Below are 27,670 nucleotides of genomic sequence, written 5' to 3' on the forward strand. Positions count from 1 at the left end.
ATCAAGATTGAGTAGATTTTATAATTTGGAGTTTGGACATATAATGATTTTGCAGGAGATACTTATCCAGGTGGTGAAGGATATAAGAATGTGTGAAGGGTTGTATGGAAAAATCAGGATTACACTGTAATGTAAATAACTTTCAAGAATGCCTTAAAATGAAGCAAGAGGGATTTTCTTTACTGCTTGTTATTATGTGGTCAAGAGTAACAGATATCCCCTAGAAGTCACTAGGAGGAGAGTGAGGCCAGCACTAAAGTTCAGTAAGCTCTCTGTCTAGACACCTCCTCCAAAGGTGCTGGGCTGTCTTTGGGGTTACTCCAGCAGATGATCTGTATTATAAATGCCATCACGGGATTGCTCTCATCACAAAGTTTTTTTCTAGCTGTGAAGAAGAGACAGGACAATGAATTGGTGGAGATTCCAGTTCTGTGGGCAAGTGGGGGATAAAGGGGATGAAGCAGATTAACAGAGTTATTTTGGAGGAGCAGCTTTCATGGAACTGGTTCAGTGCATTAAACTGCCCTTCCTGGGTCAGTAGATATGTGGAAAGGACAGGCCAAGTGCCAGCTGCTACTCCAGAACCAAAGGATATACCTTCATTTTTCTTTTGGACTCTCACTTCTGATTATCCACGTTTTTTAATGGCAGCAACTGAGGGGATGTTCTGTAGAGATGCATTAACTCAGTTTGTAACCAATAAGGATGTAAAAACATCAAGCCTTTGGCCCAGGACACGAAGCATGTTTGTGTGATTTATAGCACTTCTTGCTGTTAAACAGCTGAACACTGGCAAGTCTCCTTTGCTTATTTCGTTATGCAATTCAACACCAATTTCAGAGGGAAACAGATGATGCTAATTAAAGACCAGTTAGTTTTCACATGCAAATATTTACTGGATTTAGATTAAAGTCATTGATATACTCTTCATGTAAACACTTTTTTTTTTAATACAGGCCCTGGTATATGTGAAGGTGTGAAGCAGGAAGCCATGAAATTTATGGAGGAGGCAGAGCAGCTCATCCTGGCCTCAAATGAGTCCCAGTTTGCCTTTGGAGAAAGCTTCCTGCTGGCAAAGGGGATAGAGCTCAGGGACAGGGACCTGCTGCGCTCTGCCAGGCCGGACGGGCTGCAGGCAGCGATCCCCCAGGAGCTGCTGTCGGGAAGGGACTCTGCTCTCCAGCTGGCTGCATGGTCCGGTGGGTGGGAGGGAGACCAGGGCTGAATTAAAGGGAGTTGTCGCTGTCGAGGCAGGACGGGAATGAGAAGACTCACTCAGAAGGCTGTGAGAGTAAAACTCTGATTTATTCAAAATACACCGCTCTTTTATACAGAGCTTCGCAAAGGCCAAATCCATTGGTTCTGAAGTGAAAACAACCCACACCACTGGTGCAGAGTGCTTGACGCACAGTGATAGAACTTAACTATAAACAATGTGAGAACAAGAGAGATAAAGAATTACTTACATTCTCTCCAGCTGTTTCCCGGGCGTCTGCCTGGCTAGAAACTCTCAGTTTCTTTTCTTTGACTGAATCTGAGTCCCACAGGGGGTCACACCCAGAATCTGTGCAAGAGCACTTGATGTCAAACGCAACTTTGCTGAAAGGCAGGTGCGACTCTGCAGGTGTCATTAATCAGGGTCATTAAGCTGCTGCTCCCAGAACTGATTTCAGTTCTCTCAAATGCATGACTTAATGCAAATAAAAAATATGGGCACTTGCTTTATGTACTTAAAACATTTATTAATTTGTCTTCTGAAGTACAGGGAACATTCACATTTTTGCAAATATGTGCGTTTTATATATCCTGTATTGAGCACTAGAGCTTTCTTTTACTTCTCTTATATAGTCCTGCGCTTCTACTGGCAGAGTTACTTTACTTCAAAGAGTTCTGCTGGGGAAGCAACTCAGCTGGGATTTTTCCCTTACATCCCTCAGTGTGATGGCCTGGGAAACTGGGAGCCAGTTCAGTGCTATGAGAGCACAGGTGAGTAATTCCTAACAAGACATTCTGCGCTGTCTAAACAAAAAAACCAACAACCCCCAAAGAAGGAAACTCCCCTAAGAATTCCAAATAAAAGATAGAAAACCAGTATTAGTCAGACTGGAGGAAGGTGACGTGGTCTACAAGTTGTGTGTAAATTGGCTGGACTCAAGTGGAAGTTCATTGGGGCTCAAAAATGAGCAGATATTCAGTTGCTTGCTGCTAGTTGTGTTCCTTGAGGGTAGGTCCAGGGGCTGGTATTGTTTAATGCCTTCACTCGTGACTAGGATGATGAGATGGAGCACACCCTCAGCAAGTTTATGGATGATGCCAAACTTCTGCAGAGGAGGAGTCTCACCAGAGCTGCTACATTTCCATTTGTCCCACTGCTCTCAGATATGGTCCTACTTACCCCTGGATAGTTGTGACTTGGATTTGCTGATTCCTTTCTATAGAGCTGAAGGTGAAAATCTTCCTAGTATGCAACACAGCACACAGCAGTACCACATCTAAAATAAAGCTGCTTTTCTTCCCTGGCCAGGTCATTGCTGGTGTGTGGATGAGAGAGGTCGTTACATCATGGATTCCTTGGTCTCACGTTCATCAGAACTTCCCAAATGTCAGTTGGGTTTTCTTTCTAGATATTTGTGTTTGTCTATTCTTGCAAATTTTAATATTTATTGGAAATTCTAATATGCATGAAATAAGGCTTGCTTCTAACTATTCCAAGAAAAGTAAAAACAGTTGTATTCTTATTTTGCTAGTTCATTTGATTTCATTGTGTGTGATTTTGGCTTGCATGATTTGAAGTGGACGCTCGACTGTTGGTGCCTGAGATTGTAGCAGCTCCTAACGCAGATGCGTGAGGGAGCTGGTGATGTAACTCTTTCTCTTGCTTAGGTCTGAAACTTGATTTTATTTTAAAAATGTTTTCCCTCTGGCAGGCCGGACTTCATGTCAGCGATCTCGAGCCAATGCCCTAATTTCCAGCTGGAGACAGAGCAGTGCAAAGCTGGACACTTCTGCAGCTGATCTGTTCATCCCCAACTGCCTTGAGGTGATTTGGCATGACTGAGAGAGGAAGCAGTTTTGCTTGCACCTTGCCATAGTCACGAACACTTTCTGTCCATGCTCCTTAAGCACCCCTTGTGCATTTCTATTAACCTCAAAGAAAAGGGCAGGACAAAACTAACAGCTGGTGTTGCCCTGCAGAAGGCAGAATTTAAATAGCTTTGAGGTGGAGCCTGGGAATAGGAAGCTCAGTGCCTGCCCACGCTTCCCTCCCACGGGCTGGCTCTGCCTGGTGCTCCTGCAGAGCTGTGCTAAAAGGCACATCTCAACTGACTGACATTTGGGGGGGCTCTTTCTTCCTGAACTGTGAGAGAATGGCAATGTGAGGGGGAGCTGGGTGCAGATGTCCCAGAAAAACAGGGTCTGTGATGCTCTCAAAATGCGGCAGTGAGCAGGAGAGGGACAGGCAAGGAATAGACATTTCATGTAATAGAGTCATTATCATATGGAATAATGTAATCCTTTAGGTTGGAAAAGACTGCAAAGATCAAGTGCAACTATTAACCCAGAATTGCTGTGCCCACCACTGAATCATACCTTGAAGCACCACATCTACACATTTTGAAAACAAAATCTAGAATTTTATCAGATCTTCAATCTAGGATTTTTTCAGAACTTTATCTCAATGGACTTTCAGTCTACACCCTCTTAATGGCTGGACTCAGTGATCTCAGGTCTTTTCCTCCATAAATGATTCTTGATTCTCTTAGGGACTCGTCGATCTATTAAATTAGTTAGACTGTATTTAGTGTTTCTTTTCAATATGTTTTAATAATGGACAAGTGTAAATATAATCATTTTAATGAATCTTTGGGGTATGGATTTTGGTGTGTCTGTATTAAAACACATTGCTCTGCAATGACAAGTCCTTGGTTCTTTGTAGACAGGAGAATACGCTGTGCTGCAGAGATCTGACACAGATATTTGGTGTGTGGATCCTGTGTCAGGAGAAATATTCCAGCGTGGCAGCAAAGGCTTGGATGGCAATCCTGAGTGTGAGTAATGCTTTGCCCCCTGCCTGCAATCCCTCATGCTTTGCAGCATATGTACTTTCCTTTTCTGAATGCTGTTTGTGAAACATGGGAGGCTTGCAGTTTAATTCCTCAGTGACAGGGTACACACAAAGCACAGCAACACTGAAAGGGTATCTGAAAATTGTTACCCTTTACTTTCATAACACCAGAAATAAAACAGTCTAGACAAACTTATGAATGGACTTCTGTACATTTTTTAATCTTTGATTTCTTACCACCATTTTAACTATTTAAAAATGTAAATGATCATATCATTATATTTAAAATTACCTTGGTCAAAAATTTTTATGGAAAGCTAAATTTTACTAACTTGATTCTTTTTTCTTCCTAAATATCAGCTTCTAAATGATACACCATCACATTTGTAAAAACAAAAAAATATATATATAAATGAAAAATAAGTAACAGGATTTTTCCAGCTGTTTTTCTAAAACAGTATCACTTGCACTTCAATCTTTAGGAAAAAAGTGGGGTTTTTTTCTAGTAGAAGTAAATTTCCCACTTCTATAATAAAACAAATTATTTGTTTTCATGGTCACTCTTCTTTCTTTCTATCAACAAAACAGTCTGGCAGTGCTGGTAAAGTCTTTAGGTCAGTTTTTGTCTTCTATTCTGTATCTTGAAAAGAATCTCTCTCTTTGAAGGTCCCAGTTTGTGTAACATGCTGAAGTCCAAAGCGGTTTCACGAGAAGCTGCCAGAGGAGACATCCCCCAGTGTGAAGGGGACAGGGGGAGCTTCTCCCCTGTGCAGTGCAGCCAGGAGCAGGAGAGCTGCTGGTGTGTCTTTGGCAATGGAGAAGAGGTGCCAGGGACACGAGTCAACGGGGCAAGACCCGAATGTGCAAGTGAGTTCCTGCTTCAGGCATTTACTTGTGAGCAAATCCAGGCCTGAAATTTAACCCAGATCCTACATTTTTCCACTCCCTAGTTGAATTTAATCTTATTTCTTCAGACCTTTAGAGATATTTTTCTCAAGAAACATGCTTATCTTTGTGTTACAGCAGATTTCAGACCTACCAGCACATACTGTCTGGTTTTCTTCAGGTGCTTTGTGAGGGAAAAATGAGAATGGAATGGATCCTTGACTTTTTGTGTTTCATAAAATTGGTTGAATCAAACCATTTGAGCTATGAAACCCAGATATAAGGCCAATCTGAAAAGCTTGCTGCAAACTTGAACCTGCTCCAGTCTGAGCTGGCTCTGGGATTAAAACCCATTCAGCTGACTAAAATAAAATTTGAAAAATGTATGCTGCTGCCATTCTGACTCTTGGCTTGTGACCAGAATTGTGTAAAAGATGTGCCAAAATATTGCATATTCACAGAGTATTTCCTGAATGACCAGAGCTGTGAAGTGCTGGAATTCACTCATGGTTTCCAGCGAGACATCCAAATGGGAGACATTTGGATAAATTTAATTTGCAATGTTCTTTATGCATTTTCCCATCACTGAAATGAAGCAAGATTAATTAAACTTTCTACAAGGCTACAAAATGTAATGATTAGTGGGAAGTAGAGATGTAAAAAAAAACCCTACAGGTTTATCTGCAGGACACTGCTGTTTTTATAGGTTTTTGTTGGTGTTTTTTTGATTGTTTGTTTTGAGGGAGACAGATTGAAAAAAAATTAGGCAAACAAGACCACATAATTTGCCTCAGTTTCCTTTTGTGATTCTGCTGTGTAAAGATCAACACAGCTTTGGTGCTCACTGACCAAATGGAAGATGTGGCACTTAAGGACATGGTTTAGTGGGGGAGCTGACAGTGCAGGGTTAAGAGCTGTACTCGATCATGCACGTCATTTCCAAACTTAATGATTCTACAATTCTGATGTAAAATACCTGAAGGTATCAACCCAATTGCCTGCAAGGTTTTTATCAACTAGGTAACTGCTCAGGCAACTTGGAAATAATTTTTTTTGTGGTCTCTTGTATCAATAGATAGTTCTGAGGATGGGATTTTATGAGAAACCAGAAAGACACCCCATGGCTGTATCTGACCCATGCTTGTGGTGTTGTGTGAAGATGCCAGCTGAGCTCTGAGGAAATGAGCTCCAAAGTAGCGTGGTGTAATCACCTGAATGTAGTCATCCAAGAGAGGTTTTTAGCTCTTCAGAGAAGCAGAGCTGACCACAAGTACAATGCTGCTGCCATCCTGTACTTTTCCTAGAGAAAATAATGACTAAGAGTGATTAATGGCATTTCTTTTTTAAAATGCTGAACTGAGAAGGAGAACTGCTTTGAAAATATAGTGGAAGCCTGGTTTTACTGAAAGCTATTTGGTTCTTTTCTGCATAAAGATTATTTCAATCTTTAATGGTTTCCCTGGATTTTGAAAGAGCGATGGAATTTTCATGATACACAACTTAGTTATTGCGTTAAAATAAAGAATTAAAAGTTAGTTTTCTCCTCAGTCTACCTAGCCTTATTCCTCTAGTCCTGGGAATTACTAATAATTGTTCAGGGAAAAGGAGTACTATACTGCTACTCTGGAGATCTTGTCTCTCAGCAAAATAAGCTGTTGTAGTGAGAAAATATGATAAATTTCTCCTCCAGCATCAGAACAGACAGCTGTAAACAGAAAGTAATAACTCAGAGTGCCCAGTACATGCCAGGAGGTTTTCATTAGTTTAATCACTTCCATTGGAGGTAGAATCCAGCTGCTTCTCGCTGACCTGCACTGGAGAGACAATGCCAAGTACCCCAGCAGCCCTCATGCATCTCTCATCCTCATGCCCACTTCCCAGAACTCTTGAGTAGAGACAGAAGAGAGAAGTTTCCAGAGAAGGTCCTGGAGATGTTAATTTCCTTGTGAAAATCTTTGGAAACACCTGAGAAAGAAATGTCAATATTCAGCTGGATTCTGATTCACTCCTACAGGACCAAGAAACAGGACAATGACAAAATCGTACAGGCTTAGTAAATAGTAAATGAAGTAGAATCTTTAGAGGGATAAATGAACAAGTTACTGATGGTGAATTGAAACCTCTGAACCACACCAGGAAACCATTGATCATTTCTCAGGGATGGGTATTTCTCTGGTTCACACACCAAATCTCAATGGATCAGGCAGTAAGAAATTGTAGCACCACTCAGCTGAGACTGGATATGACTTACTGGATATAGAAATGTGCTTGAGCAATTAAGAAACCACAGACTGATTTTTACATACTCTGTATAAAGATTATATTATTGTAATTTAATGGCCAGGATAAGTATTACTATCTCTTTTACAGAGATGCCTTCTGGTCCTAAAACCTTGAAAGATTTATTAGAAGTTTGTTATGCAAGGATTCCAGGTTTCCACCTTTACAGAGCCTGGCTACAGAGTCTGTGAGTGAAGAGGAGTGTAGTGGCCTCATGTACAGAGTTATTGCAAAAAAGTTCCTATAAAGGAGACTTGGATAAAAATATGCATTTGGCAATTCAGAGAGGCAAATATGAAAGCTTTTTTTTTGTTGGCATTGACATGCTCAGAGTTGGAAAACAAAGATGTACTGCACACACTAGATCCCAGATCCACCCTGCAATGTTTTAATACTTTAACTGAAAGTTGAATACAAGGTTTTTAATATTTTAAATGAAATGGCTGCTTAGTTATGGAATTAATCTCCATCAGAAGGGGAGAGGAGGGTGCTCAGATCTGAACCAACACCAGTGTTTACCTCCCTTCAGTGATCAGGAAGTTTAGGACTGATCTGAGCATTGTAATTTGGAAAATAATCTATATATAAACCAAGAAAGTGAATTGTATGATATTATAACACCTTTTTCTTTGTATTTATTTATAAATGAGGAAATTAATTGGTTTTTTTTCACTATGTTTTGTAGCTCTGGAACTAATAAGTGTTTAGCTATTACTGGATATATTTAGTAATTGAGTTGGGATTAGGCTAATATTGAGTGAAACAGTTGGCTTGTACTGATTAGTAAAAATTAATTAACACTGTAATTAGTCTGTTACAGTGGGCTAGCAGGGTTTGAATGACTGTAGTTGTACAGAGTGAATTGATAAAGAAAACTGTGCTCCAACTCTAGAGCTGTATATTACTGTGTATATATATATATATATATATACAGTATATGTATATATATATATATATATATATATACAGTAATATACAGCTCTAGAGCTGGAGCACAGTTTTATATGTATGTGTATATATATATATATATATACATACATATAAAAATGTATATTCTGCCCTACTGGTCAATAGAAACATCTTGGTGCTGCTGAAGACACCACAGTCATGAGTTTCTGATCTCAAACCTTTCAAACTTCAGTCTAAGGGAAACTGAGGTTTATTTGGCCCTGCCTGTTTCCACTAGATATGTTCTGTAAAGGTTTGTTCTGCTGTTGGTTAGAAATCTCCTTCTCATTTCCTGCTTAAATTTATTCATGACTGTTCAAAATGTATCTGTTCCTAGAAACCATGCACGTCCCTTTCTGGACCTGATGCATTACCCATCACAGTCAATATATGTTTTTCCATAAAGACACATATTGACACACATTCAGTTTAGTAAACTGAACCAAGCTGACCTCAAACCAGGCCAGAGCTGATGGGAAAGGCACAGGATGCTGTCTAGGTTTGAATCTGTGGCTGTGAGGGGTTTGTGGGCTTTGTCCTAGAAGTCCTCATACCCCTAACACGTATCCCCTTTCTCCCGTGCCTGCAGGTCCGCAGTGTGCTCTGCCTTTCGGTGCCTCAGCAGTTGCCAATGGGGCTGTGCTTTGTGAAACCATCTCTGGGCAAGCTCCAGGCATCCAGCAGTGCCAGCTCGTGTGTCGCCAGGGCTTCCACAGCGCCGTTCCCAGCTCCCCATCCCAGTGCGACGCGCGGCAGCGGCGCTGGGTCTCGGCTGCCCCTCTGCCCCAGGCCTGCCAGAGTATGTCTGCTCTGATCTGGTCTCATCTCATCTCATCTGACCTCATCTTCTGGGGCCTGGGGAGTGCTCGGAGCAGTGTACACAGTGCAAAACCCAGCTTTTATCACAGAACTACTGTGTGAATAACAGCCCTAGTTATAGGGGAGTTGCTAAGCTGAGATGCAGAAGATGTGTTCTGTCTTCTGCCATCTTCACCTGTGGCTCTTGGCTGGCCCCTGTGCCAGAAACTGTGCCTCTTCCCTGTAATAATAGAGCTATAAATAGCTTTTCAATCTATATGCAGATTTTTCTTGTTAGCTAAAAGATGCTGGCACCATAAGTGATTCTGATGGAACTACTTAGTTCTTCCAGATGAGTGCCAGATGTTTGAATTTGGCAGAACTTGACTGTTTATTTGCATAATCAAGTCACTGTTACTTCTGCATCTCTTTTGCAGCAGTCTGTTCTTAAGGATTGTTGTTGTATTTTTTGGCTGACTTCTAGTATTTTTCAAACAAATTTGATTTCAAGAAAAAAATAGCACTTTAAATCTTGGAAAAACTGGATGCCCATTCAGAGCTCATGTAATTGGATATTAATGTCGGCCTTTTCAATTATTTTTAAGAGACATACATTGTGATCGAAATGGCAATTTGTAGCAGTGCTGAACTTTGAGAAATGCAGGTCTTCCTGCTAAATTTGCAGCTACTTTTTACTTCCAGAATAGGTTGCACCCATTAGTCAGTCTTCAGAATGGGTTAAACTCTTCTATTCCAAATGCAAATATTTTTAAACTTTCAATTTCAGACTGAAAGTTTTTTCTGTTTGTGATTGTGTTTGTGAGATTTCTGTAGCATGTTATGAAATAACTTCCATGTTTGCCTGATGGCAGTGGGATAACTTTGTAGGGACAGAGGGGAGTGTGTAGTAATCTGCTATAGGGTTTACTGTAAGCAAGGACTTCGCCCAGTAATTTGTGTTTGGAATAGAGCATGGTTTTAAGGAGAAATTAAAAATTCCCAACACATCAGAAAGTGATTGAACAAACGTCACAATAATGGAGAATTCACCAAAACACTTAGTAATTTTTTCCAGTGGCTAATTACCCTCACTCTCAAAAATCATATTTTGTGTTCTGTATGTATACATCTAGAGACTGTGGTTAAATCACAGTCTCTTTAAATACTCTTGAGAAACTAAGCAGAGAGAAGGCTTTGTGCTTTGCAGGAATAAGCAGGGGTTTTTATCCTCTGGTCCTCTCTGCCATTCTCCTTGGAAGCTCTCCAGGCTTTCTCATGCTCGTTTTTGAGGTGAAGGATGAGGAATTGTGCTCCAGCAGTCACACCTGTATGTGATGCAGGGAGGGCCTGCAGAGGAGCTGAATAAGGGAGAGCTCTGCTGCTTGTCCAGCCTGGTGGGATAAGAGCCAGCTCCACTTGGAGCTGGAATGACAGCATGGCTGTTATGCTGAACCTGAGATAACAAACCCTCCATGGGGCCTGGGATCAGTGTTACTCCAGCGAAGACTAGATATTTGCATATTTTTTCTTGCTAAAAACTGATTAAATGTATTTTGATTTTCTGACTGATGAGCTCACAGATTTGTCATCAATTTGTGTGATTAGCATCACCTGGGTTTCCTGTCAAAAATTCAGAAAGCACTAGTATCCATGGCAATGCCATTATTCTACAAATTTATTGTCTCCTAAAACTTATTCCCAGTTAGTTTGACAAGGTGGGCTTCCAAAAGCCCATTTACATTAGTATTAATTGCTTTTAGCATTTAATTCCTTTTTAAATTGTTTTCATGATTGCATGTAAGAAAAGTGAAAATTGACAGGTCAATAGTTCTTGTCTTTCTGTTTCTTTTCTGAGTATTGGCAAAATGTCAGCTTTCATGTAGTTCTCTGGAACTTCCTACTTGCTAAGGCTTATGAAAAATTATCAGTAATCCTCCAGATTGCCCTTATCCTTCTGTGAGCTAGTGCTCCAGTGTAAAATATCTCTTCATTATTATCTAAGTATATCACTTAGATAATAATGAAGAAAACAAAATTATGTGAGGATTGCAGAGATCCTTTATTTTCTTCTCTTTCCTGTTTTTTTCTCTAATGCACAACATTTATATTTATCAAGCTGGTGTCTTGCTGCTTGCTATTTGCTACTGACAGCTCTACTGCTTTCATCTAAAAGTGGGGAGATGTTATTGATGCAACGTGAGAATGTCAAATCAATGTTGTCTTTTCTCAAAGTAACTCTGAAGGTCAGGTTCCTCATTAGTGAGGTTACTAAATGTCCTCTCTACTTCATTTTTAGAGCTCCAGTTATTTCAGACAGTCCAAGCTCAAACACACTTTCAGCTACGCCTGCCTCCTGAGAAGACATGTAGTTCTGACTACTCTGGATTACTCCAGGCATTCCAGATATTTATTTTAGATGAATTGAAGGCTCGTGGTTTATGTCACCTCCAGGTAGTTTAAATTCCTATTGGTGGATTTTGTTTGTTTGTTTTGGTTTTGTTTTCTTTGGTTGGGGTTTGTGTTGCATTAAAAATAATTAATAAAAAAAAGTGAAACACAACATAGACCTTTTCCTGTTTGAGAAATATAGAAGAATGGAATATGCCATAAAATCTGTCAGGATTGGTAGCACTTTCATATAGATGAATAGGGAAAATAGGTTTAGTCTCACACCACATCATCAGATCAGTTTAGTTCCAACCATAAAAGTCACATCACACTAGCCCAATATTGGTTAAAAATTGTTTCAATGGAAGAGAATATTTTGACTATTCTTACAGTGAGTATATGACTTGCTAAAATTATATTTTCTTGCTTCTGTTTTTACAGCCCCTTTTGACAGTGTTACTTTGAGTACAGTACAGTACAAATGAATAGGGCAAGGCAAGAACAAGTTCTCAGGTTGTCTAACTGTGATTTCATTTAATTCTGAATTCAAGGTGAATGCATTTGGGAAAACTGGCTCAGTTTCCATGTGTGATGATTCCACTGTCTATGTCCAATGCCTGGGCGTGGATCGCCTGGGAGTGAACATCACGTGGAGGACTCAGCTGGAAAACATCCCCACAGCTTCTCTCCCTGACTTACATGATATTGGTAATTTTTCTTTCTCTGATTTTTCTGTGGATTAAATCTGATTTTCTTTCAATAATTTTGCTTCCCTGTTTTTATAATGCTGGTCTTTTGGGCTTTAAATGTTGATACATTTCCCTTCTTAGGCTGTAACCACACAGGGGAAAGAAGCTATAATTGAATATTTCTTTCAGATAGGACTGCAGCTGCCTTAACTAGGATTGGGAATCACTTTATCAGGCATGGGCTGAACTGTCCCAGATGTTAATTTCCATTCGACAAGTCCTCAGTGGTGGAAAAGTGTTTATATTCATTGTATTTGGAGAAACACAATTCACACATTGTCAAAAACTTTAATAATTTCTTCCAAGTTTTTTTTTTTTCTTTTTTTCCCCTTTTCCCTGTTTTACTATTAGTTGCATTTCCTTTGACACTAAATAATGATCCTTACTTCTGACATCCTAGAGCAGCTATACAGAGACTGGCAGATGTTTGCTGTGGTTTCCACAAGAGTTAGGGGTGGTGTAAGGAACTTCTTTCAAAGCAGTCAGTATTTTCCTTCAATATAAGAGATATTAAAAATATATCCCAAGTTCAAATGTCCTCTGTGGGCATATCAAGGATAGTGGCCTGTATCAAGAATAATGTGGCCAGCAGGACCAGGGCAGTGATTGGCCCCCATACTCAGCACTGCTGAGGCCACACCTCAAATCCTGTGTCCATTTTTAGACCCCTCACTTCAAAAAGGCTATTGAGGTCCTAGAGTGTGTCCAGAGAAGGGCAATGGAGCTGGGGAAGGGTCTGGAGCTCAAGTCTGATGTGGAGCAGTTGAGGGAGCTGGGGCAGTTTAGCCTGAAGGAAAGGGGAGATCTTACTGCTCTCTGCAGCTGCCTGGAAGGAAGTGGGGATCATTCTGATCTCCCAGGTCTCAAGTGATAGGACAAGAGGAAATGGGCTCAAGGAGTCTCAGGGGAGGTTCAGATTAGATATTAGAACTTTCTAAATTGGGAGAATGCTCAGGCACTAGAATTAACTGGGCAGGCAACTGGTAGAGTCACTGTCTCTAACAATGTTCAAGGGGCATCTGGATGTGTCTCTTAAGGGTATCATTTAGGGGTGATTATGGTGCTGCTGGGTTGGTGGTTGGACTAGATTATCTTGAAGGTTTCTCCCAACCTGGGTGATTCTGTGTGACCTTTTCTCCAGTTTTACTGCTTTGGAATGGTGTTCCCAGCAGTAAAAAGAAATAAGTCTGTCTGCATGTGTTCTTCCTTCTAACTTTGGGGCTTGGAGATGTGTGTCCTACAGCAATTTTGCTTGACCAGAACTGAATTCAAAATCCTTCAGGACATAGATGGCAGCTGTAGTGGTCCTGTAGTTTGATATTGTTTACATCCATTCCCTGTTCTAAGGGAAACACAAAACACAGAATGATAGAATGGCTTGTCTTGGAGGGGACCTTTAAAGGTCATCTAGTCCAACACCTCTGCCATGGGCAAGGACATCTTCAACTCAGTCAGGTTCCTCAGAGTCCCTTCCAATCTGACCTTGAACATTTCCAGGGATGGGGCATCTACTACTGCCTCTCTGGGCAATTTGGTCAAATGTTTCACCACCATCACTGTAAAAAACTTCTTCTTATGTCTAATCTAAATTATATCTATTCTTAATTATATCTTATCCAATAATCCATTGCCCCTGTGAATATTCAAGCAGTTGGCAGAAAGTGAATCAAAGTATAAGTGTGTTTGGTTTTATATTCAACTTTTTTTTTTTAAAGTGTTCCTCTTTGAGGGAATTACCTTTTTGACCTCTCCATACTAAAAATTCCCTGTAGTACAGAAATAGCTTTTTGAGGGAATGATTGTATGGTTTCAGAAGAGACAGAGCAGAGCCTGCTCTCTTTGTATAGTTATGGTACCATCATGTCCCACTAAGTTTCATTCCATTACCTGCTAAGGCAGCTCTGGGACCTTCTGTTTGAGGTGGTTTTGGATGTATTTAAGCAGGGTAAAGTAAGAGTGTAATTTTATAGATGCTGTACAGATTAATTATGATCTTCTGTTTGTTAACATGCTTGTATTACTGCATCTGCCTCTGTTTTTAACTTCAACCCATCAGTTTCTGTGTGGTTATCCACTGTATTACCAAATAACAGCGTATCCATTGTATTAGCCAAATATCTTTCATGCTATTTTGTTGTATTTTTTTTCCCTCTTTAGAAAATGCAATTGTTGGGGAAAATCTCATTGGAGCATTTATAAGGGAGATTAAGGATGGTGTTTTTCTGCTGCATTTGGATTCCAAGCAGTTCATTGCAGATTCTGTCATTGATTTTCCCCGGGATGAAGAGTTTGATCTGTCTCCCCGTGTGCAGCTTGGATGTAGAAGCGGGTTTAGAAGAATTTCATCTCCTGGGAAAGCAGGCCCTAATTCACAAGGATGTGGTAGGTCCCATTTTTAGCTTTCCATTCTTAGACATTGTCAGGAATCAGTATAAAGCTGAAATTAGAAAGTCATCAGTGAACTTGTGTTTATGGTTCATATTTGAAAGGTGTGAGGCAACAATGTGAATGAGAGAGATGGGAATTAGTGCTTTGCTTACTGTTCAGTCCTTGTGTTGAACCAATGATTTGGAAATTGTCATCATGGCACTGACATTGTAGAGGAAGTTTTGTAAACATTTTTGAGATTTTTGTAAACATTTTAGATCTGTCTGGTAGTAGAATGTCATTCTGTAATGCACATGATCCTCAATAAGAGGATTTCACAAAGATAATGTAGCCAGAGCTTCAGATAATGATCCATTACCTGGAATAGAAACCCAGAGGCAGAAGTGCCAAAAATCCTGAGATTGTGAATTCCTGGGCCAAGTCCAGCCAGCTCAGATGGAAGCTTTTTTTGATGCTGGCCAACACCCAGACCTAACTGTACTTCTGCCCTCTTCTCTTCTTTCCTTCTGTTTAGTCTGCTTCCTTGGAAAAGGCTGCCTTTCAGCCAGTAATCCTGCTTAGGACTGCCAAATCTGCCTTTTCCACAGCTCCCTGTGGCTGTGCCAACCTGTGCTTGGTACCAGGTTGTGCTGCCAAAGTGCCTTTGCCTTGTTTCTATCAACACCAACCTTCCTTCAGATCATGGTTGTTCTTGTTGGCCAACTGTTCTCAATGAGTCCATGTCTCATTTATGTCAGCTGGGGATGTATTCACTATTTCCAGCCTTTTTTAATCTAGGGAACAGAGGAGAGATGTACCACTTGCAGGAATAAGATAACAGAGACAGGTTTTGGATCAGTTTTGTAATGGGAATGTTTTGAGATATTCATCACTTCATTGCTATGAAGCCCATCAGAATATGTGAAAAAAAACTTATCTCCCTGCTTGCTGTGGTGTTTCTCTTTAAGCTCAGGGAGTTTCCTAACGCCTGGGTAAGGTAATCAATTGATGAACACTTTTGAACTGCTGCAGTTTCCAGCCTGGACCTTTAATGGTAAATTCACTGCAGGTTCAGTTCATCTCCACAGTCTGAAACACTTCAGATCTGGGTTATTGAAACACATGCAAAAAAAAAAAAAAAAAAAATTAATTCCTGCTGATACCAGAGCCCATAACAACATGCATCTACTTAACAAGAGATAGTGTTGTATTGCTTAAAGGTATCATTATTTTTTAAGTAGAATCCATCACTTAGGGCAGAACTTACAAAAATTGGATCTTTCTGCCAAGTACTGCCTGCCAGGCATAAATGCCTCTAGGAAACGGTGAATAAACTTGCCTTGTGAGTTAATTCATATGTATTTGAACCAGCTAGCTGTGGAAAATGTCACTCAGTAAAACAGATATCATAGATAATGTGTCAAGGAGATAATTTCTGTTCCAGTCTTTGACAGAGATTTCATACTCTAAGCTGTCATAGTGTACCTGCTGCTGGACACTGGTTTGTGTTACAGGACTGCATATTTTATTCTGAACAGGGAATTTAGGAATTCACATTCTGGTTCTTCTAATATATATACACACACACAGACACACACAGACACAGACACAGACACAGACACACACACACACATATATATATATATATATATATATGGATATATCCTGCTCATTCATCCTGTCTGGGTCTGTTTCCCCACTGATAATAGTGACAATTAGTAAGAAGCATCACCTGTTACTACAGAAAACAAAATTATGTGAGGGTTGCAGAGATTCTTTATTTTCTTCTCTTTCCTGTTCTGGCTTGTTCTTGAAATAAAAATTGTGTTTTCAGATCCTGATCCTTTTGATTTGTTTGGTTTTATTTCATTGTCAATATCATTGCTTTTCCTTCAGGAAGCTCAATAGCAACAAGTTTCTGGTGTTCTCAATAAGCTTAATATATTCATTTGTAGACAAACATGCAACTTACATGGATCGTCATAGATCTTTGTCTCCTGTATTTCCCTTACAGTCATCTGTTTATTTTCATCTATCGTTGTGTTGTTTCATGTTTTCCTACCTGTAAAATGGGTAACATTTCTTATACATTAGTTTTTCTTATATGGCATTTTTTCTTAGTCTCATCCTTACACTGAGTTATCTTATGTCACCGGTATCTATTAATACAATTCCTTAAGAGTTGGGGGTAACAATATTATTTTAACTAAATTTTAATAGTAGAAAAGTCACTTTCTTTTGCTAATGTACGAGTTAAAATTAAGAGAGTTAGAAAATCTCCAGGGAGACTTTAGTAACATAATGCTTCTCCCCCATTTATTTCAGGAGAAAACCTAAAGGCTGTTTGTAAATTAGCTTTGTCTTATTTTATTAAATAATTATTAAATTTTTATGCTAGTTATTTTTATTTAAAATGCTTGATGATTCTATAAGATTTGCTTTAAACATAAAATAACCCAAATGAAAGGGCTAGATTTATAGCTGGTTGCTCAAGAATTAATTTCTAATAATCTATTTCAAGAATCTGATATCCCAAAGTTTTCCAGTATCCCTGGAGGGAAGCAGGAGCAGGGCAAGCATTGGGCAGTGATCAGCTGGGACAGGTTTTGAATTTGTTCAGTGTAGTGAGAGCTGAGACTTTTGCGAAGGGCAATATCCCTGTGGAATCACTTCAGAGAGCTGCTCCTTAGTCTGGATTTTGCAGCTTGTTCCCCTGGTACACAGAAGCCCAAGTCCAGTTAAAAGTGAGACCAGGTTCCAAATTTCATGTGCAGGAGCAAGGGGTTAAATTTATTTGGGATTTTTTTCTTATATTTTATTTTTTTTCCTGTTTTAGATTACACAGTTAGGTCCCACTGGTAACACTTAGCTCTTAGATTTTGGTTGAAAGTTGTTTTGTAGTTTCTTATGTTGTTAAAATGTATTAATGTTAATGCTTGAAAGAGGTACAATATAGTGGTTTGCCTCACTTGTAGGGTCAAACTGAACCTGCAGGTGATTGTGTCAGCACAACCTGTAGCTGAACTGATAGGTCCCTCCAAGAGTTATAGAGTCTAGAAAATGTGATTCTGCACCAACATTTTTTACTGTTCTTTGTGCCCTTTTGTCAATGCAACATGTGAAATGAAAGGCAATTTTTCCTGCTCAAAGTGTGATAGGAGGCACAGATGTTTCTTTCACATTGTGACTAAAACTATAAATAAATTGAGAATTCTTTGAAAAGCTTAATTTGTTTCTTTTTAAACTTTAATTGCTTAATTAGCCTCTTCATTCATTGCATTTTGTCTTCAATTTAGGCATGGATTTCTCATTTCACTTTAATTTCTACTGTTGTTCAGTGCATGTTATTCTTTTTGCCTGTGTCGGAAATTGTCTTTGAAACATATCAGACACTTCTGTATTAGATGATGGGTTTTTGAAAGGAGAATTCTGACTGATCCAGGATTTTTTTCATTCTCTAATTTATTTTAGATCTGTGTTTTACCCAGAGAAATTGCCTTTGTGCGTACTAGAAGGAAAATTTCAGTCTCACAGTTGTATCCTCCCAGACCTTCCCACTGGACTATTTACAGATGATGAAGGAAGATATGATAATTTTCCTACTAGCTGTCTTTTTAGTCTATTATAATTTAGGTGGTCCCATGAGTTGAATTCATTTACATTCTGGTGTGCTGGCCAGAACAGCAAATTCATCATATGGGTTGTAGTAATAATGTCCAATATTCCATTGCTGTTTCTCTCTCTTGGAAGCTTAAACTTCTGTCAGGATGCAGGGCAAAAACAGAAATAAAGTTTTGCACCTTGTCAAAGTCCCAAAATATATATTTGATAGTGTTTTGAAGGAAATCTACATCTGGGAAGCAGCTGTGAAATAACAAGCAGGGGTATTGTCCTGCAAATATGTCTGTGACTCTTCTGCTTTAATGTTCATTTGAATACTCTGGAGGGAAAGACAGTATTCCATGAGATTCCAGAAAGCAAAGAATTTTCTCTGTAATATACAACAGGGCAACTGGAAATATTGCTCCTGATTGTTTTGAAAATTATATAGATACAGGCTAAGCACATTACTAAGAACACCTTTTTGTTTTGTGTTTGGGTTGTCATGTGCACAGCTAGTGGCTTTTAATCCAGCCCTTACTGTTTAGTTTGGAAGTGCTTAACAAAAATTTCTTTACCAGGAATTCTGAATAAAAGTGTTACCATATGGTGGACTTCTGTATGATAGTTTTGGAGTTTCTGCTCCTCAGAACCTTCCTGTTTCTGTTTGTAATGTTAGAAGTTACTATTTTTGTATCTTGTCTTCCTTTGTTTTCTTTCACAACTCGTCCACCTGCATTATCTTATTACAAATGGATTTGACAGTTGGAAATCAGGCCTGGACTTGGCGTTTCCAAAGAGCTTCATGTGCTCTATTTCTAAAGAAGAGATTTTGGGTGATCTGAGAAAACATATCACAACCTACATTCCTGTCATTGATGAGGTTAATGATCGCTTAAAGGGTGTTTACTTCGTTATACTACTTAGAAATATATATATGAAGAGCTTGAAGCCTATGGCAAATCTATCAGCATTATAAATATAAATATATTTATGTACATTATATATATTTATATATACCCACACATGTGTGCAAATGCCAGAAGTGGTTGAATTCCAAAGGAGTAATGAGGTGATTGTTCTCTCTGCAGTTGTTTGTCCTCCAGGCAGTTATTTCCAGGACGATGAATGCATTCCCTGCCCTCTTGGCTACTATCAGTATCAGACAGGACATTCCTTCTGTATCAAGTGTCCTGTGGGCAAAACTACCAACTCCTATGGGGCAATCAGTGCTGATCACTGTAAGTTGAATTCAGTTTTTCCATATCCTTTATTTTCTGGCTTCAAATATCTAATGATTTTTTAAATAAATTTCTAAGTTTTTTTCAAAAATTTAATCCTCCCTCTGGGGGTTTTTGGATGGATATGATCCCTTCTGCATACATTCAAAAGCATTTTACAAAGTACAAACTGTCTGGTTTTTTGACCAAAAATGCATGAGAAACAAGTGGTCAGTCTCATCCAGAATGTTGTGGTTCCTCTAGACATGTTCATTGTCCTCAGGAATGATATCTGGGTGTTCAGTATCAGTAAGAAACTTCTTATGAAGTAAATTTATTGTCATTTTCATGAACATTAAAATAGTCTTGTTTTATGCTGCTCTTTCCCCTGCAAATATAAACACTTCTCACAAAGCAACTATTGAAGTGTTCACTAAAGCTGGTGAATTCAGCTTAAATGATTTGTTTTTATTCATGCAGTTCTATACAGAAAATCAGTTATTAGGTCCAAATTCAGTTTTGTCTACCGAATTATCTTATATAAAATAAGATATAAATAAGAGTAACAAGATTGGGCTTCTTGGGAAGTGTCATTAAGTATATGGTCTACTTTGTTCTCTTTCAACCTATTTATTCTTTTAGGTGGGGTAAACCTCCCATTTTTATTGTAATGTACCCCAGTATCAATTAGCTTTTGCCTACAGTTATCATTCTTCTTTTCCATGTGTGTTCCCTGGGTATGTATTGAACTTGTATACTTAAGAGTTTGCTCCTTAGGATTTAAAAATTTGCACTTGCAATTTTTTTTACTAAACCTGCTCCCTACTGGGTTTCCACTTTACCTTTGTGCTGCACCTCAGTGCCAGCCCTCTCCAAAAGGCCAGGCTACACATTACCTTCCTCCTTTCTTTCAGTCCCTGCTGTCTCCTTGCAGAGTCTGAAGAGTTTTCCTGAATTTATTGGTGTGATAGATCTTCTTGTTGCTCACAACATTCCACAGATCCACTGCAGCAGTCACTGAACAAACCCGTATGAAAATACAGCTCCTTCTCTACACTTTGCTTTACAATACTGGAAATAGAGCAGCAGAGATTTGTGCATGACAGAGAAACCAAAAAATGTTTGAAACACAAATTGAAGTAGCAACAAAGCAGTGAGACTACCATGCTTCAGAGTGTGCAAATACTGTGCAAATCTTGCCTTAATTTTCAGTGAAGTCTCTGCTGTGCTGAGGAGACTTTTGTCCCACTGCATTGACATGACCAGTGGCTGCACAGGAGGTTGCCTCTGAACATCAGAAAATGTTTTTTGCTGTGAGGACAACCAAGCATTGGCCCAGGTTGCCCAGGGAGGCTGTGGCGTCCTTGGAGATGGGCAAAAGCCATCTGGAGAGGGTCCTGCACAGCCAGCCCTAGGTGGTCCTGCCTGAGCAGGGGGCTCTGCCCTTACAGCCTCCAGAGGTGCTGTCCAGCCTCTGATTTCTGTGAAACCCAGTGACAGCATTGCCAAAGAGCCTTTTTCCTTCCCTTGCTCCCCTGTTCCAGGTGTCACTCCCTGCCAGGGCGGTGAGCAGGGCCTGCAGTGTGATGGAGAAGGGCAGTACAGACCTGCCCAGCAGGACAATGCCACCCAGAAATCCCTCTGCGTCGACAGCTTCGGAGCAGCCCTGGACTGGACCGAAACAGAGGATCTCCTCACCAATGAGCAGTGCTTGGGTAAGTGGCAGAAGGATATTCTGGACATGTTTTGACCCCCACATGGGTGAAAATTCCTTAAGAAGAGACTAAGCACTCCACAGCTTATGGGGATTCACTGTCCCATAGTTATTCACTTTCTCATACTTGTGGCCTCTGCCTTAAGCCACATTCCTCCTTATTTTTGCATTTCTTGACTACACTGGGGAAGTTATTTCTGGTAGGGATGAGAGAGAAGCAGGTTTCCTGCACTCTCAGATGGCTGCCAGCTTTTGATGTGTGCTGACCTTGTGCTCTCTGCTTGGAAATCCAAAAGAATAATGAGAGGGCTAATGAGAAAGAAGCAGAATTATTAATTTCTTTGTAGAGTTACCCCTCATCTGTGTATTCATGGGGAATAGAATATTTTTAGCAATGACCTCACACCACAACATAACATCACCCTCTGGGCCCCTGCTGTAAGGTATTTGACTTAGGGAACATATCCTAGCAGGCTGGAGGAGGTTACTTCTGCTTGAATACAGCTGCAAAATGCTGGTTTTCAAGGATGAAAAACTTGAAAAAACAAAGAAAGTCATCTATCAAACAGTCCCCAGACTGCCTGCAGTAAGGTCTAATTATGCCTCTCAGCCTCAAAGCTTTTACTTTTCCCCAGAAGTTCTTATATGCTCATCATATGTTTGGTATTGAATTTAATGGAATATTCTGTTTAGAAACTGTCGTCATGGTGTGCTTTGAATTAGACAATGGCTTTTGACAAGTGTAATCAGTGGAAGGAGTGTGAAAGGTAAAGTCCTGAGTTGTGAAGAGGTTGCAAAACTATCTTCAGTTAAAATAACTTTTTTTCCTCTGAGCATAGTCAGAGACTGATCACAGTTATGAACATGAGGTGACAGCCTCTGTTGCTCTCAATCACAGGGTTGTTGGGATCTTTCTCTGCAGAAAGGACTTGGGATCTTAATTCTCGGGTTACCATGAGCCTTTCTGCTTGGGCATTTCTGACTCTGTGCAGGTTGGAGCAGTTGTAGATATTTGTGCTTGGTTTTGTGGGTCACGCTAGAAGATGTCACTACAAATATTTATGACTGTTGAAAATTCATTTATGACTGTTTATAAAGCACAGCAACAATGTGTCATGGAATCACAGAATGGCTTGGGTTGGAAGGGATCTTAAAGATCCTCTACTTCCAACCCCCTGCCATGGTCAGGGATAACGTGGTGTGCTCACTCAAATGTGCTGGTGCATCAACCCGTGGGCACACTGTGCCCAAGCCCTTGGTAATACAGGGAGTAGCAGCCTCAGAAGGGTGGTGTTTGCACTGTGTGTCCTCTCACCAGCCTGTAATCCTCTGCAGGGCACAGAGAGGGCCAAACCCTCTGGAACCTGGATTAAATTCCTCACCCCATTTAGTGACCTTGGGGGTTTGCATGTCTGGAGCCCATGAGCTTTCCCAGTGTGTGAACATTGCTGCTTGTCAGACTCCTCACGCATGGGCAGGTCCAGTGTAGAGGGAGCAGATAAAAGGGTTTGGTCAGAAAAGTGACGGTCAGGTGTGAAAAGTGGAATGGAGGAGTAATAAAGCAGCATGTGGGACATACTAACTTGGATAGAGCCTTGGGCCCAAAGTCAGTGGATGTGCTGGGAAGTTTTTTCTTTTCTTTTCACAAATGGAACAGGACTGCTGGGGCACATTCCTTGAGCTTTTATTGCAGCATCAGCCTCATTGCATGCTTGAGACAATAGAAAGATGGTGAAGCTCATGTACAGCCAGCAGCAGCCAAAGATTTCTTTGTTACAGAGCGTTTTAAAAACTTTTTAGCCAATAGCATATTGTTAACGCTTACAGACAGTTGTTCTAGCCAATTACTAAAAGCACACATACACCTGCTTCACACAATGCTTTCTATTAACAATACACAATACACCATTATTCAGCTTAAAACCTTCTATTGTCTTGCTAAGCACATTTTCCTGCAATCTTCAGGTCGATCTCAGCCAAGCCTAAAACTCAAGGTATTATTTAATGTCCTTGCTTGCTGTAAATATTGTAACCTTTTCTACTTTCAAAGTTTGCAGCTGTAGCTAGTTCTAATTTCTCTGCCCTTTCTGTTTCTAAGGCCCGCTTTCCCCAGCTTTCTGAAAATCTTCTTACCTTTACTATTTCCCACAGTGCAGATCAGGCTGTTGTGTTTCTGGATTTCCTGTCTAACCAAGTGCTGTTCGAGCTGGCCCTTGTTTCTGGGACTGATTTGGAGAAAGTTGGTTCCCCCTTTGACTCAATAGTTGGTTCAGTGCCATGAACAAGTGATGAGAGATGGCAGGTCTGCTGCTGGGAGAAAAGCCTCACTGGAAAGTAAAATCCCAGCCCACTCCTGGATAACTGGCTTTTAAAACATCTTGTGACACTTTTTATTTCAAAGCAGAAATTCTACCCTCACACCAGCTGTCTCCTGCATTATCTGTGAGGTTATGGTACATCATTTAATGAGCAAACCTCTTTCCCCACATGATTCTTTAAGCTTAATTTCTACTTTAAGTCTTTGTCTGTTTGCAGCATGGAAACTGATAATACTACTTGATTGGGGTTTTTTGTTGTCTTTCTTTTAGTGCTCAGAAAATTTGAAAGAGTTCCTGCCTCTAGCCTGATTTATGGATCAGAAGAAGCTCAAATTCTTCAGTCTCAGTCATTTGAGGGAAACCTGCAAAGTACATATTTTCAGTGCATTTCAGGTGAGAAAACTGAGAAAAGCTGTAGAGGTGACACTAACAATCGTGGAAAATAATATCTTCCTATGATGAGTTTATAGTTAAGTTCCCGGATGGACTATATGTTATACAGTTTGTCACAAATTCACTGCAAGATATTTACAACTTTTGGTGACCTTGGTTTGGGGAAGAGATTGTTGTTTCTTTCAGAAAGAAGTCTTCTGACTTTACATACTACTTCAGACAAATCATCTGACTTTAAAGCCAGTTGATGTAGCTTGCAATACGAATGAGAACTGAGATTTAAACTAGGAAACCTTCATCAGACTGTGCAGATGTGCAGATAAAAGAAAAATTAGGTATTCAGGACATATTAAAAGTCACCTTTTACCTCTTCATAAATTACCTGATTGGCACATGAAATAGGAATAATTATCCTTGCTTACGTCTAAAGGACGTTATGAGGAGTTCAGAGATATTCCTCTGCCAAGTCTTGCGGTTTATATACTATATTGCATCTGGTCTAAGTTGGTTCAGAATTGCCTAAAACCCAGAGGAATCACACACTGCTTTCAGGGTGCTTTGAGTCAGTCTCACCTGTGTCTCCTAAAGCTCAGGCTGTGAAAGGAGGCAGAGGGATATGTTCAAAGTAATGACAAATATATCCAAAATTCTGACAAATCAGTGGCTTTGTGTCGCATGCCATGGTTTAGTTGGAGCAATCACCTCTTATGCTAAGAAGTGAATATGTGAAGCTTTTTACTACTAGAATGATTTTCCGGCACAAACTCATCCTGGCTGTACACTGTAAGATTTCTTGCACCTTCCCATGAAAATGGAGACCTTCAAAAGCAAGACACTGAAGTAAGAGAGCCTGAGAACAAACCTGGGGAGGAAATCATGCCCCTTTGCCAACCAGTCTGGTTCCATCTCTCTCACAGCTGTATTTTCTTTATAAGTTATGTAAATAAGTGGCAGCATAACTGCAAAATATTACCGCTGAAGATCTCATTGAGGAGTGAGGGTTAATCTTTCCCTCCAAAGTTCCTGTAAGGTCAGATAGCTCAACTTACATTTCAACTGATGTTTTGATCTAAGTTGGTTGATTTTATGCTAAAGATTTGGAAAGTGTTTCACCTGGGCTAGGGGCAGAGATGTGGGAGCAAGTTAATGGTGAATGTGTAAGGGCAGAAGGATCTTCAACCCCCCCTAAATCTGGAGGGGATGGCTCCTTCTCCCTTACAGTGGCCAGGGGGTGGCTGCAGGAGCAGCCAGCATGATTAAAGAATTTGAAATTTGATGTTTCCCTCCTTCCAATCACTCTGATACCTGTCACAACCTCCTTACCATGGGGTTACTGTATCAGGCAGATGTGATGTGCTGGCAAGTGGTTCATGAGAGTCCTGCCTCAGGCAAAATTATCCAGCAGACTTTAAATATTTGGGTGTGTGGTCAGACCTGTCTCAGCTGTTTAAATCATCAGGTAATGAACAACTTTCTGCATTATTTTAATTCGATTTAAAGTCCTTAATTCTCTATTAAAATAGTTGAGTACTAAAGTTCATTTGGCTAATTAAATTCATGTCTGATAGACATAAGGAAATCTACATAAATAACAGTAAGGAGTGGAATTTGTAGCAATCATTTTGCATATGAAGTGCTAGAAAACCTAAAATTTCCTTGCTGTGTTTCAGGCTGTGAGAGGGAAGATGCCTGTGGCTTTGCAGCTGTAACTCCTGCTGGTACTGAAGTGCTCTGTGAATTATACAGCGCTGCTGAAGCCAACTTCAACTGCACCACCTCTGGATTGGTACGAGTGATCATATTTAAAAATACACTTTTATCATAGTGTTGTGTGTTCAATGTAAGTAGACAAGACCACAGAAGAAAAGCAGGCTGTTACCTGACCCCTTGGACATTGCTCTTGCCTATGGCACTGATAAATCCCTGCAAGCTGATAAAGAAGCTGTACCCAGATATTTCCAAAAATGACATCTGAATACCTCAATGTTTGAAATATCACACAGCACTGTTGTCCCTAAAACATGCTGAGCACCTGCAGACAGGATATCAGGTTGGTTTAAAAAGAGGGTTAATCTGGATAGTCCAAACTCAAAGTAGCCAGGTTGGTAATCAGCTCACCTGAAACAATCCTATTTTCTGAATTCCTTCCTCTAGCCCAGGGTTTGAGCTATGTGCTCTTTATCACTGTACTGTTTTCCTGTTCACTACTTTAAACAGCAATATAGCATTGAGGAGCTGGGATCTCAGTGTAAAAATTGTCTGTATGAGAAAGAATAAAAAATGTCCACATGGAGTGGTGCTGTGATAACCTTTGTGTTGCTCATTGCTCCCTATGAGTTTCTTAATAAAGAAAATGTATTTTAGGAGAGGAAATCCATTAGGTGATATTTATTTTGTTTGCCTGTTTTCTGTCTCAGGTGCAAGGTGTCTTGGGGAACCCTGCTGCCACTAGCATCAGTGGCCTCAGCTGCTTGCTGCGTGTCAGGAACCCAGAGGGAGATGCACTGATGGCCTTTTTGAAGAGAGGTACCAGATGCGAATCACTCACCTAAATCTGACTCTGTGTCCAAGCTGGTAGTTACTTCTGTAGAGGATCACGACTAAATTTGGGAGCATCTTTGTTTAAGAAGACGCAATACTTTAAAGAGCTCAACATTTAGTGACAGTCCAGAAGCTTCAGCAAATCTTTCATTCATATCTTGTTCCCTAGAAATTAGGAATACTTTTGTAAGCATTTTGATGCTTTTTGCAGCAACTAGTCTCACAAAAACTCAAAATCTATAAAAAATTTTTTTGTTCTGTTCTATTATGACTTTCCTTGATGCCTTGAGAAGGCTGACCTAGAACAGAGGCTAGAGAGAGTTAAAAAATAAAGTAGGGATTTATTAAAAGGCCTCAATGGATACTCCTTGGGCAACACGAGAGTCCAGCCAGGGCTACACCCAACATGAACCCAAAATGGTCACAAAATACACAACCAGTCACAAGGTCTCACACTTTTATAAGTTATGGTCCATTTGTATGTTGGAGTTGATTGTCCAATTACAGCTTTAGATTATGACGTCCCATCCTTCTAGTTTTTCTCTCTTCATTCTGCTGTTTTTTATGCTCTTGGGCCTGAAATTTGGATCATTTGTCCTTGATCCCCAGCTAAACAAGGAATTGTTTTGTCTACCTACTTTGTGAAGAGAGCTCACCATCCCTTAATACAAAGCTCAGAACTACACACTAAAGCAGTACAGAATCTGAAAAATATAAAAGCTAAAACTTAAGGCATCATTCCCCCCCTTTAGAGGCTACACAAGACCTTTACCTTACCGAGTGTTTATTCTAAATATCTACTAATAATAGGTATTTAATAACAGGTAAGTATCTAACAATAGTAAACAACTATTAATAGAAACATTTAATAATTAATATCTAACAACCGATAAATATATAATAGTAAATAAACATCTAACACTAAGCAGTTTGTTATTTGAATATTTAAAGCATTATTAATGACCAGCCTGTACATAATTTAAGTTCACTTTACTTTTGGTTGTGAATTTTTCTAGTAATATAGCAGCCAAGAAGTAAACTGCTCTCCATGAATCCCAAAACATTTCAGCTGAACTAATGAATGCATGAGACAAATTTTATTTATTTACTTATTGATTCATTTATGGCCTGAGTGTGGCTGATAGCAGCATATCCATTGTGTGTCCAGCTTTAAGTGTCATGTCAAACTGGAAGAAAAATAACCAAATGCTGCATGGTTTGAGTCAAAAGTCTCTGCTCTGACCATGTTGTTTGTATTTCTATCCAAACCACTGAGTCACTATTTATTAATATTAATAAAAAAGATCTAAGTCTCACTTGAAAATAAATCAAGTCCCCTGAGCTTGTTGTGATAGGTGTAATCTTGTTAATTCCAGATCTGTTCTAGTTTTCTAGATCCGAAA

At 39.8% G+C, this 27,670-nt stretch overlaps 1 protein-coding gene across 1 annotated transcript in view; it reads left to right on the plus strand.

The window, feature by feature from the left end:
• Positions 1-27,670, plus strand: part of TG (thyroglobulin) — a 154,895-nt gene that overhangs the window by 26,524 nt on the left and 100,701 nt on the right. The window contains exons 11-25 of the mRNA XM_072925025.1: positions 957-1,199; positions 1,849-1,986; positions 2,525-2,602; positions 2,928-3,040; positions 3,938-4,049; positions 4,733-4,933; positions 8,769-8,978; positions 11,274-11,428; positions 11,917-12,073; positions 14,272-14,496; positions 19,173-19,322; positions 20,846-21,016; positions 23,604-23,726; positions 25,397-25,512; positions 26,144-26,252. Coding sequence (XP_072781126.1) covers positions 957-1,199; positions 1,849-1,986; positions 2,525-2,602; positions 2,928-3,040; positions 3,938-4,049; positions 4,733-4,933; positions 8,769-8,978; positions 11,274-11,428; positions 11,917-12,073; positions 14,272-14,496; positions 19,173-19,322; positions 20,846-21,016; positions 23,604-23,726; positions 25,397-25,512; positions 26,144-26,252 — 2,301 coding nt within the window. The remainder of the gene's footprint in view (positions 1-956; positions 1,200-1,848; positions 1,987-2,524; positions 2,603-2,927; positions 3,041-3,937; positions 4,050-4,732; positions 4,934-8,768; positions 8,979-11,273; positions 11,429-11,916; positions 12,074-14,271; positions 14,497-19,172; positions 19,323-20,845; positions 21,017-23,603; positions 23,727-25,396; positions 25,513-26,143; positions 26,253-27,670) is intronic.

Source organism: Taeniopygia guttata, chromosome 2, assembly GCF_048771995.1.
Source record: "Taeniopygia guttata chromosome 2, bTaeGut7.mat, whole genome shotgun sequence".
Taxonomy (NCBI): Eukaryota; Metazoa; Chordata; class Aves; order Passeriformes; family Estrildidae; genus Taeniopygia; species Taeniopygia guttata.